This window comes from Phyllobates terribilis, unplaced genomic scaffold (genome assembly GCF_046119375.1).
Source record: "Phyllobates terribilis strain yellow unplaced genomic scaffold, ASM4611937v1 Scaffold_5__5_contigs__length_657084704, whole genome shotgun sequence".
NCBI lineage: Eukaryota > Metazoa > Chordata > Amphibia > Anura > Dendrobatidae > Phyllobates > Phyllobates terribilis.
This window is the reverse complement of record NW_027362765.1, coordinates 206,161,409-206,180,085: the sequence shown is the minus strand read 5'-3', so window position 1 is coordinate 206,180,085 and position 18,677 is coordinate 206,161,409. Positions and strand designations below refer to the sequence as shown.

At 45.8% G+C, this 18,677-nt stretch overlaps 1 protein-coding gene across 1 annotated transcript in view; it reads left to right on the top strand.

The window, feature by feature from the left end:
• SNTA1 (syntrophin alpha 1) overlaps positions 1–18,677 on the top strand; it is a 75,602-nt gene that overhangs the window by 29,832 nt on the left and 27,093 nt on the right. Inside the window, exon 2 of the mRNA XM_073683748.1 lies at positions 14,215–14,400. Within this exon, the coding sequence (XP_073539849.1) occupies positions 14,215–14,400 (186 nt within the window). The remainder of the gene's footprint in view (positions 1–14,214; positions 14,401–18,677) is intronic.

The following is an 18,677-nucleotide window of genomic DNA, read 5'->3' as shown; positions in this document are numbered from 1 at the left end:
TACTCTGACTGCTCCACCAGCAACCACCGCCAGTGCCATGACTCGCAACCCGGCAGCTCCGCTGCCCACCAATACCATGGTATCCTACCCCGGACCCCGGCTTTCTGCACCTCCTCGCTTCGGAGGCGACTCCGCCCAGGCTCGGGGCTTCATAAATCAGTGCACCCTGCACTTTGAACTATTGTCCCACCAGTTTAACTCCGACCGGGCCAAAATTGCCTTCATCATGTCCCATCTCACCGGGGAGGCCCTGGCCTGGCTAAATCCTCTATGGGAGAGAGGAGACCCCCTGGTGTCCGACTTGCCTGCCTTCCTCACGGCTTTCCGGAAAGTCTTCGACGAACCCGGACGGAAGACCTCATCCGCATCATCTCTGCTACGCCTCCGTCAGGGAAGTCTCACCGTGGGCCAATATGCCATACGGTTCCGTACCCTTGCCTCGGAGCTGGCCTGGGATAACGACGCTCTGGTATCCGTCTTCTGGGAGGGTCTGTCCGGCCGTATTAAAGATGAACTTGCCGGTCGGGACATTCCTACCACTCTCGATGACCTAATAACTCTTGCCACCCGGATTGACCTACGGTTCCAGGAGCGTGCCAAAGAGGTCACCCGTGAGAGGAGGTTTCCACGTCTAGCTCCTACCTTTCAGAAACCCGTCACTCCCTCCGTCTCTCCCCAGGTACACTCTCCTGAGTCTATGCAGGTCGACCAGACCAAGATGGTCAAAACCCGTCAGGACTTACGCCGTGCCGAGGGGAGCTGCTTCTACTGTGGCAGTAAGGAGCACCGGATCCGTGCCTGCCCAGAGAGGTCGGGAAACGCCTGTGTCTAGGTTCGCTCAGAGAGGTCGACCTAGACAAGAATAAATCCTCTCCATCTCTGCTGCTGTCAGTTTCAATCGTCTGCGGGGAGAACCGTTATTTCGAGCTAGCCCAACTGGACTCTGGAGCAGCCGGGAATCTTATTTCACAGTCCCTGGTAGAGAAATACCGCATCCCCACCAAACCTCTGGCTGTACCCTTGTCTGTTGCTGCCGTGGATGGGGGTCTCTTACCACGCCCCATCCAACTCATCACCGAATCCATTACTCTACAGGTGGGAATGCTGCATTCTGAGAGTATCTCCTTTCATGTTCTGCCTGGACTCTCTCACGCCCTCTTGCTAGGTCTACCTTGGCTCCAGAGACATGCACCCGTGCTTGACTGGCAGACCGGAGAAGTCCTTCGCTGGGGACAGGACTGCCATAAGACCTGTCTGGTTCCCGTCCATCCCGTCCGTCCTTCTCCTACTCCAGCTAATCTACCTGGACTTCCGATTCCTTATTGGTCTTATGCTGATGTCTTTAATAAAAAGGAAGCAGAGACACTACCCCCTCATAGACCATACGACTGCCCTATCGACCTGTTACCCGGTACTACTCCTCCCCGTGGGCGTATTTATCTATTATCCGCTGCTGAGACCCGGTCGATGTCCGAATATATTGAGGAGAATCTGGCCAGGGGATTCATCCGGAAATCTACCTCCCCGGCGGGAGCAGGCTTCTTCTTCGTAAAAAAGAAGGACGGCTCTCTCCGTCCCTGTATAGACTATAGAGGCCTTAACCAAATCACGGTGAAGAATAAGGACCCCCTTCCGGTCATTCCGGAGTTATTTGATCGTCTGAGAGGGGCTAGAATCTTCACCAAACTGGACCTCCGTGGGGCGTACAACCTGGTTCGTATCCGTCAGGGGGATGAATGGAAGACGGCATTCAACACCCGGGACGGCCACTATGAATATCTGGTAATGCCCTTTGGTCTCTGTAACGCTCCTGCCGTCTTTCAAGAGTTGGTCAATGACATCTTCCGGGACCTTCTCTACTCCTGCGTAGTGGTGTACCTGGACGACATCTTGGTCTTCTCTCCGGATCTCCAGACTCACCGGAGGGACGTTCGTCAGGTCCTGCTCAGGCTCAGGCAGAATCACCTCTTCGCTAAATACGAGAAGTGCCTCTTTGAGCAGACCTCGCTTCCGTTTTTGGGCTACATTATTTCTCAGACCGGCCTACGAATGGATCCAGAGAAACTGTCTGCCATCGAGAAATGGCCTCGACCGGAGGGGTTGAAGGCCATTCAGCGGTTCCTGGGCTTCGCCAACTACTACCGCCTCTTCATACCACACTTCTCTTCCCGGACTGCCCCAATTTCCGCGCTCACCCGTAAGGGTACTAATCCCAAAGATTGGCCGCCCGAAGCAGAGGAGGCCTTTCTTTCCTTAAAACAGGCCTTCTCTTCCGCCCCGGTGCTGCATCGCCCGGACGGCAACAAGCAGTTCTTCCTGGAAGTTGACGCCTCCTCCTCTGGAGCCGGAGCGGTACTTACTCAAAAATCATCTTCCGGGAGGATGGTAACTTGCGGCTTCTTCTCTAAACTCTTCTCCTCCTCAGAGCGCAATTATTCCATAGGAGACCGAGAGTTATTGGCCATCAAACTGGCATTGGAGGAGTGGCGTTACCTGCTCGAGGGGGCTCTTCACCCGGTAATAATTTACACTGACCACAAGAACTTGGCTTATCTCCAGCATGCCCAGAGACTTAACCCGCGCCAAGCCCGGTGGTCCTTGTTTTTTGCTCGCTTTGATTTTGTTCTTCATTTTCGCCCGGCTGACAAAAACGTCAAGGCGGACGCCTTGTCTCGATCCTTTCTGGTGTCTGATCTCGAGGAAGATCCGAAACACATCATCGATCCCGCCAGAGTAATGCAGGTGGCTCCCGTGAGTCTAAATCGTCTCCCTCCCGGAAAGACGTTCGTATCAGTACCTGATCGGGAGAAGATCCTTCACTGGGGTCACTCGTCTAAACTGGCTGGCCATGCCGGTCAGAAAAAGACCCTCCAGCTTATTACCCGGCACTACTGGTGGCCTACCCTGCACAAGGACGTAATAGACTTTGTTTCTGCCTGTGTGTCCTGCGCCCGCAACAAGGTTCCGAGACATCTGCCAGCCGGTCGCCTCCTTCCGCTCCCAGTACCTGCTGCCCCCTGGCAGCATATAGCAATGGACTTTATAACAGACCTCCCAGTCTCTGCCGGTTGTACGGTCATTTGGGTGGTCGCTGACCGCTTCTCCAAGATGGCTCATTTCGTTCCCCTGCCAGGCCTCCCGTCTGCACCCGAGCTAGCTAAAGACTTTATTCGTCACATCTTCCGTCTTCATGGCCTGCCCCTCCACATCGTGTCGGATCGTGGGGTACAGTTCACCTCACGCTTCTGGAGAGCCACTTGTAAACTGCTAGACGTCACCCTGGACTTCTCTTCCGCTTACCACCCACAGTCCAATGGTCAAGTGGAGCGGATCAATCAGAACCTGACCAGTTACCTCCGGCACTTCGTTAATGCCCATCATTCAGACTGGGTGGATCTCCTACCATGGGCCGAGTTCTCTTATAACAATTACGAGAGCGAATCCTCCTCCAAATCCCCGTTTTTTGTAGTCTTCGGTCAGCATCCTCGGATTCCTTTTCCTGTCTCCACCTCTGTGGACAACCCGGCTGCGGAATCTCTCGTTGGCAAATTTTCCTCCATTTGGGAGAGTACCCGATCCGCACTCCTTCAGTCGTCCGAACGGATGAAAAGACACGCTGACAAAAAACGCCTGGATCCTCCACAATTTCGTCCCGGAGATAAAGTCTGGCTCTCATCTAAATATGTCCGACTCAAGATACCTTCTTACAAGTTAGGGCCTCGGTTCATCGGCCCCCTGGAGGTCATCAGTCAGATCAACCAGGTGGCCTATAAATTGAAACTCCCGGCCAACTTACGGATCCCTAACTCCTTCCATGTATCTCTCCTCAAACCTGTGGTACTTAACTCTTTTTCCAAGTCTACAGGTACGCCTCCTGCTCCGGTTTCTGCTGAGGACGAGTTTGAGGTAGAGAACATTCTTGCCACCAAAAGGGTAAGAGGAAAGACCTTTTTTCTAGTAGATTGGAAGGGGTTTGGTCCTGAGGAGAGAACGTGGGAGCCCCGGGAGAACATCCATGCCCCTCTTATCCTTGCTAAATTTCTGTCTGGCCTAAAAAAGGGGGGGCCTAAAGGGGGGGGTACTGTAGCGCCGGCGTCCCTGCCCTCTGCTAGGCAGGGACGCTGTTCCCCTCACCTCCCTGCTCCGTGCCCGGCGTCCTCCTCCCGCTCTGCTGGCAGCGCGCGCTCCTTCCCGGCCACTGTGCTTAGGGCGCGCGCGCTCTCCCTTCCTCTTAAAGGGGCCGCGCGCGCCGTCCTAAGGAGTCCCCGGCCAATGGCCGGAGGACTTCACCATATATAAGGCACCTCCTCCAAAATGGAGGTGCCCGAGCAATGTTGTTGCACTGTTCTACTCTGCTTCAGCCCTCAGGTCCCGTTGCCAGCTACCTGCCAGTTACCTGCCTGATTCCTGCCAGAGTCCTGCCAGTTTGCTGTCTGTTTCCTGCCTGTTATTCCTGCTACCTGCTTGCTAGCCTGAGGTCCGACGGTCTGCCTTACAACTCCTGTCAGTCTGTCTAAGGACCAGCTTGCCCGCTCACCTGGGAGCGCACATCAGCTACCTGCCTGCTTGCTAGCCTGAGGTCCGACGGTCTGCCTTTCTACTCCTGTCAGTCTGTCTATGGACCAGCTTGCCCGCTCACCTGGGAGCGCTCCTCCGCTACCTGCCTGCTTGCCTGCCCGGAGGCTCCGCCGTCACGTGCTGTGACCACCAGCTATTCCAGAGACTCTTGCCCGCTCACCTGGGAGCGCTTCTCCGCTACCTGCCTGCTTGCCTGCCCGGAGGCTCCGCCGTCACGTGCTGTGACCACCAGCTATTCCAGAGACTCTTGTCCGCTCACCTGGGAGCGCTTCTCCGCTACCTGCCTGCTTGCCTACCTGGAGGCTTCGCCGTCACGTGCTGTGACCACCTGCTATTCCAGAGACTCTCGCTTCCTCACCTGGGAGCACACATCCTCCATCTGCCTTGCTAGCCTACCTGGAGGTTCAGCCATCACAGGTCGTACCTACCCTTTACCTAGAGACTGCCCCGGTCACTTGCCGTGACCTCCAGCCCGTTCACCCAGAGACTGCCCCGGTCACTTGCCGTGACCTCCAGCCCGTTCACCCAGAGACTGTCCCGGTCACTTGCCGTGACCTCCTGCCCGTACACCCAGAGACTGTCCCGGTCACCTGCTGTGACTGCCTGCCTGGTCGCCACCCGCTCCCTTACAAGGACCGCCCCCTTGTATAGTAGCTCAGAGGTTCCGCCTCCCAGACCCGTTACAGATGACACTGCTAGTCACAAGAGCTTATTTCTACAGGAAAGAGAGAGATGACGCTGCTGATCTTAAGACCTTGCATTCTACAGGAGAGAGAGAGATGACACTGCCGATCATGAGAGCTTACACTTTACAGGAAAGAGAGAGAGGACTCTCCTATAGGCTGTGTGCCCACGATGCGTATTTCATGCGTTTTTGGTGCGGAATTTTCCGCAGCGTAAACGCATGATAAACGCATGGTAAGCCTTCTGCCATGGTCCCCTATGCAATTCTGCACTTTCAATGCCCATGCTGCGGATTTTTCCGCAGCGTTTATGCTGCGCTCAAAAATCCGCAGCATGTCCATTAATTTTGCGGAAGCGCAGCGTTTTCGCCGCCATTGACTTGCATTAGAATGCGCCAATTTCGCAAGACTGCATTTGTACTTGCGTTATTGGCGCTTTCTAATGTGCGGATGGTACCCGAGTGTGGAGAAGATGAGACTCTCCTCCACACCCAGGTACCATAAAAAGCTGTAAGAACAAGAATAAAATAAAAAATAAGATTATATTCACCTTCCGACGGCCCCCGGTCTCCTTCCCTGTGCTTGCGGGCAGGACTGAAGGACCTTCGGTGACGTCACAGTCATGTGACCGCAGGCCCTTCAGCGCAGTGTCTCGCGATATCCCGGCAGCCAGGAACGAACGCGGCAGCACACGCCGGGGCATCGGAGGGTAAGTATAGCTTTATTTTTTTTATTTTTAAACATTCTTACGGTCACACTATATAAATCCATGCCGGTTGCATGGATTTATATAGTGTGACCTAGTTGTCAAGCACTTTCCAAGTGATGCTAAAATCGCTTGGAAAGCGGAAAACGCATGTGGAAACGCATGTATTACGCAGGAAAAACGCATGTACAATCTGCATGTACAATCCGCATGCGTTTTTTCTGCCAGGGAGATGCAGAAATGATGCCGAAATTTTCTGCTTCATTTCTGCATCGTGGGCACATAGCCATAGAGTGTAAGCTCTTATGGTCAGCAAAGAGAGAGAGGATCCCACTGACTATAAGAGCTTACACTCTACAGGAGAGGGAGAGAGTGAGGACCCCGCTGACCATAAGAGCTTACACTGTATAGGAGAGAGAGAAATTACCCTGCTGACCATAAAAGCTTGCACTCTACAGAAAAGAGAGTGAGGACCCAATTAACCATAAGAGCTTACACTTTACAGGAGACATACAGTACTTACCCAGTGACACTGTAAATAGAAAACGACTCTGCTGTACAAACTGTGATCCACTGGGAACGCTGTCCTGTGATGGCCCAGGTACTGACCACCACTGTGCAAGATGTGATAATACATAAGATGTCATAGCTGCAGTGCATTATGGGGGAACCCACACGGCAATGCAAAATTACATTAGCCCACTGTCTGATGTTTCGGCAGTAAGGGAAATGGTACCGGGCAAGGTTTTTTTGTGAACCACAAATCAAATCTCAAAATGTTCGATTTCAAGTGAAACTGCGAATTTCAGGAAATTCAATTCAGACTCGATCCTCCGTGGGTTGATCTGCTTATTTCTAACATATACAGTACAGACCAAAAGTTTGGACACACCTTCTCATTTAAAGATTTTTCTGTATTTTCATGACTATGAAAATTGTACATTCACACTGAAGGCATCAAAACTATGAATTAACACATGTGGAATTATATACTTAACAAAAAAGTGTGAAACAACTGAAAATATGTCTTATATTCTAGGTTCTTCAAAGTAGCCACCTTTTGCTTTGATGACTGCTTTGCATACTCTTGGCATTCTCTTGATGAGCTTCAAGAGGTAGTCACCGAAAATGGTCTTCCAACAATCTTGAAGGAGTTCCCAGAGATGCTTAGCACTTGTTGGCCCTTTTGCCTTCACTCTGCTGTCCAGCTCACCCCAAACCATCTCGATTGGGTTCAGGTCTGGTGACTGTGGAGGCCAGGTCATCCGGCGTAGCACCCCATAACTCTCCTTCTTGGTCAAATAGCCCTTACACAGCCTGGAGGTGTGTTTGGGGTCATTGTCCTGTTGAAAAATAAATGATGGTCCAACTAAACGCAAACCGGATGGAATAGCATGCCGCTGCAAGATGCTGTGGTAGCCATGCTGGTTCAGTATGCCTTCAATTTTGAATAAATCCCCAACAGTGTCACCAGCAAAGCACCCCCACACCATCACACCTCCTTCTCCATGCTTCACGGTGGGAACCAGGCATGTAGAGTCCATCCGTTCACCTTTTCTGCGTCGCACAAAGACATCGTGGTTGGAACCAAAGATCTTAAATTTGGACTCATCAGACCAAAGCACAGATTTCCACTGGACTAATGTCCATTCCTTGTGTTCTTTAGCCCAAACAAGTCTCTTCTGCTTGTTGCCTGTCCTTAGCAGTGGTTTCCTAGCAGCTATTTTACAATGAAGGCCTGCTGCACAAAGTCTCCTCTTAACAGTTGTTGTAGAGATGTGTCTGCTGCTAGAACTCTGTGTGGCATTGACCTGGTCTCTAATCTGAGCTGCTGTTAACCTGCGATTTCTGAGGCTGGTGACTCGGATAAACTTATCCTCAGAAGCAGAGGTGACTCTAGGTCTTCCTTTCCTGGGGCGGTCCTCATGTGAGCCAGTTTCTTTGTAGCGCTTGATGATTTTTGCAACTGCACTTGGGGACACTTTCAAAGTTTTCCCAATTTTTCGGACTGACTGACTTTCATTTGTTAAAGTAATGATGGCCACTCGTTTTTCTTTACTTAGCTGCTTTTTTCTTGCCATAATACAAATTCTAACAGTCTATTCAGTAGGACTATCCGCCGTGTATCCACCTAACTTCTGCACAACACAACTGATGGTCCCAACCCCATTTATAAGGCAAGAAATCCCACTTATTAAACCTGACAGGGCACACCTGTGAAGTGAAAACCATTTCCGGTGACTACCTCTTGAAGCCATCAAGAGAATGCCAAGAGTGTGCAAAGCAGCCATCAAAGCAAAAGGTGGCTACTTTGAAGAACCTAGAATATAAGACATATTTTCAGTTGTTTCACACTTTTTTGTTAAGTATATAATTCCACATGTGTTAATTCATAGTTTTGATGCCTTCAGTGTGAATGTACAATTTTCATAGTGATGAAAATACAGAAAAATCTTTAAATGAGAAGGTGTGTCCAAACTTTTGGTCTGTACTGTACATCAAGGTATACATTTATGTGGTGCTACACTGCATAGAAAAGCACAATATCCTTTACTTTCCTATTCAATAAGAAAAAAAGAAATACTAACGAGGCCAAGAGGAGATGGATGAATGTTCAGTGTTTGTGTAGCATATACTGAATGTGTACAGCTAACAAGAAGTGAATGTAGATCTTACAGATAGACTGGTATTTCCATGCATAATAGAGGAACATCATGTAGAATAATAACCTTCTGAAAGCTAAGACGCTTCTATGTATGCGTAGATGCAGTCCCTGCAGCATCAGACTGGAAATCTTTGGGTCCACCAGAGGAATGATTCTAAGGCCCCCCTCCATCTATACTAAAAGTGCACATTCACTAACATTTGTGTTGTGAGCTTTTGTTTGGAGCAGATTCTGCTCCAAAATCCACCTGACAAAAGCTTCCAGTACTCTCTGAATAAGTTATCTATGCATTTCATGCTTGGTGTTGTATTCTTGACCTGTTTTTTCTCCACATGTAGAAAGAGGTTACATGTCAATTCTTATTAAAGTCTTTCTGCTTGAAATAACATTCCAAACTTGACTTCTGAATCAGTTTTCGCATACACAAAAACCTTAGCTTTTTGAAGATTTTCTTTTGCTTTTGTGGATTTTTCAAACTGAAAAATCCATGTAAAAAAAAACCTGTGAACATATCCCTCGCGAGGATTGAGGCAAGTGATTGACTCCAAAGTCAGCTGTGAGGAGGGTTGTCTTCTGCTAGACCTTTGGGGCTAGTTCTTGTGTCAAAGTCTGGGCTCCAAGAAGGACCACGGGAACTTTTAGGCCACGGCCCCACTATCAGTATTTGGTCAGTATTCGAGCAGTATTTTTTCTCAGGAGTGGAAGATAAAACCAGGTGAGGAACAATCAGAGAAAAGGTCTAATAGAAACATGTCACCAATTCTGCATTTATCACCCACTCCTGGTTTTGTCTCCCACACCTGAGAAAAAATACTGACTGAATACTGATCAAATACTAATAGTGGGGCGGTGGCCTTATAGGAAGTCTGACTCTGAGTATCTTACAAAGAAATCGCAGATTCCTATTTTTGAGAAAGAACATTAGGGAGATAATGTGTAGGGTGCGATTTACATCAAAGTTCAGACATATGTCCTGCCCCCTAAAATATTGGTCATGCCACTAAATCACCTCCAATTTAATGCCCTTAAACACATAACAGAGCCAAACACAATTCCACTCAGGTGTCCCATAACAGTAACACCCATGATACTCCCATAATTGCCTTAACAAATTAATTCATTTTGATTGTTTATAAACTGAGAAATTTCACCAAGATGCTATGTTAAAGGGGTTGTCCAGGACTAAATAAGACATGTCTACTTTATTCCAAAAAACAGCTTCACACCTTTCCAAGGCTTGTGTCTAATATTGCAGCTCAGTGCTATTGAAGGGAATGGAGCTAATCTCCAGACAGGTGTGGTGTTGTGTTTGGGAAAGAAAAACATAGCTCATTTTGACAACCCCTCTAAAAAAGAGCTATCACTTGCCATGAGAATTACATTTTTACTTGGCGTAAATGCCACTGTTCTTCTGAATCTGGCGTTACTTTTCTTTTGTTTCTGTTCCTTTCCAATCCTGAGATATGACCCCTTTTTCCTTAGCCCATTTTTAGCCAAGTGGGTGTGGTCCTTATTTCTTCTTTGACCGTCTTTTTGAGGACCACACCCATTTGCCTAAAGTACTAGATTTATATACTGTGGAGAGAGGGGCATATCTCAGGAACGGAGAGACTTGCAGGAACAAAAAATAAACAATGGCAGATCCAGGAGAGCAGGGGCATTTATACAAAGTAAAAAGTTACACATTTATGGCAAGTGACTGGACCGCTGATCTGAGGGGTGATAAGAACATCCGCCATGTAACATGCAAAGATATGGTTACAATATTGCTGACACTGTTAGATTGGCAGGTGGCTACAGTACATGGCTCTATATATGCCCTATAGTGATCTGTAATGTACCTATGGGCACCGAGATCGACTTTCCAGGATCTGCATTTTGCTATATTTTTAAGGCATTGATCCCTTTTAGCCAATTTTACCCCTTGCATTTGTCACAATCTGGGACTCCAAAGGTGAAAGACCCTAATAACATCTGAAAAGGAATACACTGGATTTGAGCCCTCTGTAAGGGGTGAACTAATGATCCTGACATTTTGAGAGGTCAGCTGCTCTTAAATGGCAATGGCATGCTCAGGACGTCAGTCGCTGTGCAGAGCCGCATGTCATACAGAACGTGACACAGATCTGCAGTGTAAGTGGTTTGTCCATGTAAGCGCCATTGTGCTCTGATACTTGTGACATGCCTAATGAGTGTCAGCTAGAATCAAGGCCGCTGTAAATCTGGGCATACTGTGTTTCTTTGTGCCGTTAGTATCTTAAATATTAATGATGCTCTTAAATATTAATATACAAAAAATGCTTTCATATCAAATAGCTCTAATTTGCTCTGCATTTTTCAGAAGGGTAGTTAGAGCCTTTTAAGTACTTCGCATACAAGGATAAATTTAGCAGCGGCACTGCCCTGGGCTTTGTGTACAAAACCTCTACTTATTATTTTAAGAGGGATATTAAGTGGTTAAAAAATATAACAACATAGTATTACGACATATTATTATTTTTTTTAGACCATAGTGCCATTCTTGTCCATGGGCCATGTGTAATATTGCAGTTTTTTCTTTAGTCAAGTGAAAGGCTATAACCTAGAATAAAAACTGGAAACACAGGTACACTGCAGTGAGTGAATCAATAGTAACACATATAAAAAGCATAGAGTACTTAGTTGACATTTTGTTGATCAAAAAAGCGTAAAAACCACCCCACCACGACAAGGTGTACCCAATCAAGACGGTCCCTAACTCTAGTGACTCACCTCGCTATGTGCCATCCAGGCATATTACACCTACACTACCTAGTTTTTGGTTTTGCTTCCCTTGAGCTGTGTACCTTATCTACTCAGATTTCCAGAGGCAGGTTTTAACCACAGCCAGGCACTGTTCATTCTCTGCCCCTATCTATTTTGGGGTCTGGATGGCACATAGTGAGGTGAGTCACCAGTTAGGGACCATCCTGATTGGGTACACCTTGTCGTGGTGGGATAGTTTTCACGCTTTTTTGATCAAACAAAGGTAAACTAAGTACCCTATGTTATCTACATTCGCTACTACTATGTCTTTACTTACTGCAGTGTGCACTGCCTACACATTAGGTTTTTATTCTAGGTTATATTTGTTTAGTGGCCACAATGTAGATGTGCACCTGCATATTACACTTATACTAACAGTCCTGCTAGCCCTTGTTTTTGGTTTTGTCTTTATTCAAGTGAATGTGGTAATAATGCAATACTAATTACAGCATATAGACAGAAGTGGCGCTGTTTCAAGAAAAAAATAGCTATTTTCCTCTAATCCCGAACCACACCCTCAGAATCAAATTTGTAATAATCATGCTCATAAACCTCTCCTTTGCCATAAACCTCTCCTTTCATGTGTCATAAAATGGAGCTCTAATTTGCTGTCACGGTAAAAGGTTTGTCAACTTTGTACAAACTCTATTTCTTAGAAATGTCCCTGGTAATAAATTAGTCACATGTAACATGGCCCGGGGCCGTAGCCGTGGGCGAGATACTTGTCTCCCACGCCCTGGAGCGAGCGTTACATGAAAACAGGGTCTTGGCTGGGTGGGTGTGTGTGTGGTTGTGTTGCTGCTGCAGACACGTTCGGGTTCAGCTCTGCCACGATCTGTGCGGTGCTGAATCCCTTTAACGTGAAGTTATTATTACTTACTATCAAATTTATGTACCGAGGGTAACAGGAAATAAGCTTGCTATTTTCTTCTGCGCCAATGCAGAAGCACATTCGCGGTGGTTATTGACAGCGACACACTACTTGAAATAAAAGTGACTGTAGAACTGCAGGATAAGCTGAGGATCTCCAGCATCCTAATGTAGCGCTACCTGGGTCATTGTATTTCACGATGACCACTACACTCTGACTACACTTCCTGAGAACAACGTAAGGGAGTTCCTCCGGCTGTCTCCTTACTAAACGTGCCCCGGCCTAGCTGACACTGTCTCACTGACAGCAGCTTCCAGGTCTGGCCAACACTAAAGACGTTCACACCAGTTTCTTAAAGACTTTCCCAAAGACTCTTGCTGTGGGTACCATGACTTGCCTGCTTGAGGAAGAACCCTGCCGACACTGAAGTTCTCTTGCTCCATTTTACTCTGTTTTCTTCTCACACACACACACAATGATGATAACCTTCATTTGAGGGTGTCCTTTCTTGTCTTTCACTTACTAACAACTCTCTACCAAAAACAGGAACTGACTTACAGGTCCCCAATCCTCCTCCCCAACCATGGACCGGCCCTACAGTTAACCCAGACACCCCTGGCTAACAGGAACTGCAGCCTCCAGGAGGATAATGCATACAATAAAGTACATTTTCATACATTTAAAACAACAGGGGTCTGTAGATAGGTGCCACGTTATCCTCTCCACCCCTACACACATTCTATGCCACTGCCGTAAGCCTCCGGTGTAACCTGAAGGGGAGCCTATCAAGAAAGTACCCTGCAGCACCACCACAGAGGAAATGAGACATTGCATGGACACCTCCTGTGGTTAGTAGAAGTAGGCCCTGAAACATTTTGAATACAAGTTTTCTAAAGCAGAAACCCCTTTTATTAGGAAATTGTGGAACCCCATATGAACATTATGTGTGTCACATGTTGCTGCATATGTACGGAGCGGGCTCGGGAACTGCGCCTGCTCCATCGATGGCGGGTATATTGTATGACTGACTACCTGTAACTGTCTCGATTGTAGGGGCTCAAAAAATGAAAAAAATTGTTTAAAAACATACCATAATATAAAGATGTAAATCTGCTCTCCATTCCATTAGTCATGTTATTTGTCCCAAATGGTGAACACCAAAAAAATCCAAAATGCCAGTATTGCTGTTTTGTTTTTCAACTTGCTGTACCCCAAAAAATATTTAAAAAAAAAACACCAACTCCAACCAGAAAACAAGTCCTCACACAGCTCCAGCAATGAAAGAATACAAAGGTTTGGGTCTCAGAATATGGCAACGCAAACTACATATTTTTTTATGTTATTACGTGTCTACACATGATCTTCATTATATCTAACCATATAAAAGAATATACATTTTGACGAAGCATAAAGCTAAAACATCATTTTCCTTCACAGTGAACGCCATAAAAACAAAACCCAAAAAACAATAGGGGAATTGTTGTTTTGTTTTTAGAAAGATTTTTTTTTTCCATTTTCAAGTATATGCTAAATTTAAGGGTGACATTAAAAATTACAACTCATCCTGCAAAAAATAAATGAAGAAATACTGGTAGTTCTAATAATGATGTGTCGACACAAAAAAAAAAAATATTGGTTGAAGGGGAGGGGAAAAAAAAAAAAGCAGAAAGAGGTTCCTCACTTCACTTTAATGTTTAATAGCGATTTCTAATTGAAGCTGTTCCCTAATATATGACATTGTGGGTCTGTAGGTAAAGATCTGCCGGTTTACTCAACCTTAAACTTTACTCAATGTGCCCAGGGCAACATTGCCCAATGTGCTCAGTACACGAGTGACACATGAGAGATACACATCTGAGTTACTAAACGGGCTGTATTATGAGAAGTGACTTGTATAGAGAATTAATGTGGCATTTTGTAATTACAGGTGGCCGGGAAAATAAGATGCCAATTCTGATCTCTAAGATATTCAAGGGCCTGGCTGCTGACTTGACAGGTGCTCTTTACGTGGGTGATGCAATCCTGTCTGTGAATGGAGCAGACTTATCTGAAGCCACCCATGATGACGCCGTACAGGCTCTGAAGAAGACTGGCAAAGAGGTGGTGCTGGAAGGTAACCTTCTCTGTTCTACGGTCCAAGAGCAAAGGATTCTGGGAATAATAATGGAAAGGGCTAATGGGTGGAGTGCATTGAAGAGTTATATAGTGCTATCCAGATATTTAAAGCGGTGTGAGAATTGGATATTTGGTTGTAGTTTTACTCTCCCCCACTGCTAGGCTGTGGCCAGGAATTCCTCCTGCCTCTGATGATTCCCTCGCAGCTGTTAAGGGAACTTGTACATTCCAGGGATGATGGGAGGAGAACGTGGGAGGCCTCAAACTGAAAAGCAAAGTGCTGCACACATAAGCAAGACATATAGTGATTATTAGGACCATAGCGTTCAACAATTATGGGTTATATGTGATGTTTTCCTGCATAATTTGACAAAAATTTCAGATTCGCAAAGAATCAAAATTTTTTTTTGCAATTTGACTCATGAGAATACAGCATAATGATGACCGGGGCTATTTTATTATTATTATTTATTATTATAGTGCCATTTATTCCATGGCTCTTTACATGTGAAAAAGGGGTATAATACAAGAACAGTTACAATAATCTTGAACAAAACGTGACGGCGACTGGTACAGGAGGAGCGAGGACCCTGCCCTCGAGGGCTCACAATCTACAAGGGATGGGTGAGGATACAGTAGGTGAGGGTAGAGCTGGTCATGCAGCGGTGGTTACTGCAGATTGTAGGCTTGTCGGAAGAGGTGGGTCTTCAGGTTCCTTTTGAAGGTTTCCACAGTCGGCGAGAGTCTGATATTTTACTGTATTCAAAATGAAGGAGTTGAAAAAAGAAAAAGAACATTTATTATTTACTTTTCCCTGGGCCTCACTTTGCCCATGCAGCTCCCAATTGGCCGTTCCAGTCCAGCCTTTGCTGGCTGGCTGCAGTGCTTCTTCACACCTCAGGACTATTCAGGTCTATGGCTCCTCTGGTGCCCACTTGGCCTCACAACAAGCCAAGACATCGTGATGTTGGAAGGCCTAGGGGGCGCCGAAAATCTGACGAACCTGAAACGTGAAGAAGATTGGCGGCCTGTGAGAGAAGACCAGACTTAAGCGACCAAGCGGAGATCTGTGTGGACAAGGTGAGGATGGGGACGAGATGAGAATCCTTTTTTTTTTTACTTTTATATTTATTATGCTCTAGGCTCCGGAGAGACCTCAGGTCATAATAATACATATTAGATTCTCATCTAATAAATTTTATGCAAATTGAATTTTGTGGCCAAATTCGAGAGAACTGACGAAATTGAATTTCAGCAGACTGGTTCATCAGTGCTGCATTAATAGAGTCTGCTACATGGAAAATATATGTATAGATTCATGTGTCTTTCTGTGATTATGTTAACAAAATTGTACACAATTCAGTCATCTCAGGCTTTATCACGTTTCAGAAACAAATATGGATGGATACAATTAACCACCAAAATGCAATAGCTATAGCAGAGGTAGAGAATATAGTATATAACTTTTAATTGGTAACCTTATAAAAAAGCCTTCTACCTGTATAAAAGAGACAAACATATATATACATTAATGCCTAAGAATTGACATAGAACGTTCCATAACTACCTAAGGAGTTTGTGTCGAAACATTAACATGTTACAAGGGCACAACCAAATGGTGTGAAAAATTCATCACGGTAGAAAAAGGAACCATCTCACCAGTGAAGTTGCACTCCTAGGTCCTAGAGAAGTTCCTTCAGGTTTCTTTATTTTTCTTTATTTTTTAGGGGGTCTATTCCATCAACTAGCCACACATTACCCCACATACAAGTACTATGTTGCCACAAATACTCCCGACAGGTTTCCTTTACACAATTCATCAGGGAAATTGTTAATTGGTGGCATTAGGATCAACCATAAATGGCTGGATAGACAAAATGGCTATATAAGGTGCTATGCCTAGTAAACCCGCCTTTCTACTTAAATAATGGCCACCATTGCGTCATATCCAGGCGTTGTTACGTCATTATAATGTGTGCCACGTTTATCTCGTTTCTGTTTTCCAAATCCCCAGTTAGTGTATTGTCATCAATAAATTGGAGTTGAGAGGGGCTACAAAGGCCATCCCTCTCTTTGCATCCCAACACGTTCATGCAGTACACATACGGCCCATTGATTTTAATAAGCCCCATGCAATGCTACAATTCTCCTGTGGTGGCGCTTCAGGAGAAATGAGCACTTGTTGACCAGTTTTCCCGCAGATTACAGATGATCATTGGTGGTCACATAAGCAGGACCTGAGATGTTCTTATTTCCGCGCAACCTACTAATGCTTAAAGGCGTCAAAAACTTTACATTTATGGAACGCGTTTGTGTTTTTTTCTATTAAAGGGAATCTGTCACTAGGTATTTGCCACCTAATCTTAGAGCAGCATCAAATAAAGACAGAGACTGTGATTCCAGCGGTGTCACTTACAGGGCTGTTTGCTGTAGTTTTGATTCAAATCACAGGAGATTATCACTTGAGGACTAGTAAACCTGCTGTGATGTAGTCCTCCATATTCATGAGCTCTGTATGACCCCATCCCCACCACTGATTGGCAGCTTTCTGCCTATGCACAGAGTACACAAAAGCTGCCAATCAGTGGTGTGGGCGGAGTTATACAAAGCTCTGCATTCAGAGAACTGCTAGATTTGCAGCAGATAAAACAGTGATTTAATCAAAACTACAGCAAACAAAACAGTAAGTAATACATTTCTGGAATTAGGGTCTCTGTCCCTACATCAAACTGCTCTCAGATGGAAAAGCTGGTGATAGATTCCTTTTAATATGACATCAAGTGATAAAGAAAAGCTGGCAGCAAGGTTTCTTGTCTCTACTCCACCACAGCACATGAGCTGACACCCTGAGTAATTAGGCTGCTCTCTGTGGCCACATGTCCTGACATCCCCGTATCCTGGGCTCTAGGTGTAATGCAGTAGATCCCAAAGCAGGACTTTATTCTAGTTGTATAGACACTTGCATTGCCCCTAACACAGGTTAAATTATAATAGTATCCCCAATTTCAGAGAGAAAGAATCACGTGTCAGAATCCAGAGACCGTGATCTGTCTGACAAATGGACAGCAGATTGCTTGTTTGACTGTACTTTTACCCACTAACATTTACAACCAAGTATATATCTAGCAGGAGGTGGGGAGGCTGAAGGAAAACCACAGGAATGATTAAAAGGTTAAAACTACTCCTGCCTCCTCTCATGGGTGTCCAAATCTTACAGAGAGCTGAAAACCTGCTGTGTTACAGGCGCGGCATAAAATGGTGGCACGCCAGATTAAAAGGGTTTTCTGTGTAGCACATCGTGAGAGCCGTAGTCCGTGGAGGAATGGCAGATTTAAGTGTGACAAACTTTTTTACACTTGAATTGAGAATGTTTATATTCTACCCTCATACATTTTTAACTTAAAGGAGTCTTCTGGCATTTGATATTGCTGACCTTTAGTTAGGATAGGTCATCAATACCAGATCGGTCGCCTCCCCACTGATCAGCTGTTATTAGCTTTGGTTGCGGCTGGATGTAGACAGATCACCATAGCTCTGTACACTGTTTACTGATCTGCAGTACCCAACAGCAGCAACTACACTATGCGGTGGTGTTTCACTCCCTACACTGTTTATATCTGGATGTCCCCCGACCTAAGAACAGCTGACTGGTGTAGGAGCTGGCCCCCCTCCAATCTGATATTTATGACCTATACATGGGATCGGTCATCAATATCACATGTCAGAGGACCCCTTTAATTAAATGGTTGTATGTATCCTTATTTAATAGACTGTATGTGAATTTCACAGGGTCGTTTTCTCATTAGAAGGAATGTCAGTGGCATGTTGGTTGGCCACATCATGCTATAACAGTGACCCATTTAAAGGTCAGCCCAATTTAGCAGCAAGGTCTGATAAAAATAGTGACATATCATACAGGTCAGTTCTTTCCAGATGCAAACCCATTCTCAAGTTAATGTACAAGTATGCTGTCCCCTTCTGCCTGGATACAAGGCAATATCGTTCTGGACTCTTCTAAGTGAAGTGCAAACCCTTGTGGGATCTACACTGTCAGTCATATTGGTTGTCATTCAGATTTTCAGAAACCACCTCCTTTGTTGTCTTTCTATCTATATTATTATGGTGCTCAGATAATCCAGAACGTTTCATCTGACCAGTAGTTTGTCAGAACTAGGTCACGTTCACATATTCAGTATGTGGTCAGTATTTTACCTCAGTATTTGTAAGCCAAAACCAGGAGTGGGTGATAAATACAGAAGTGGTGACGTGTTTCTA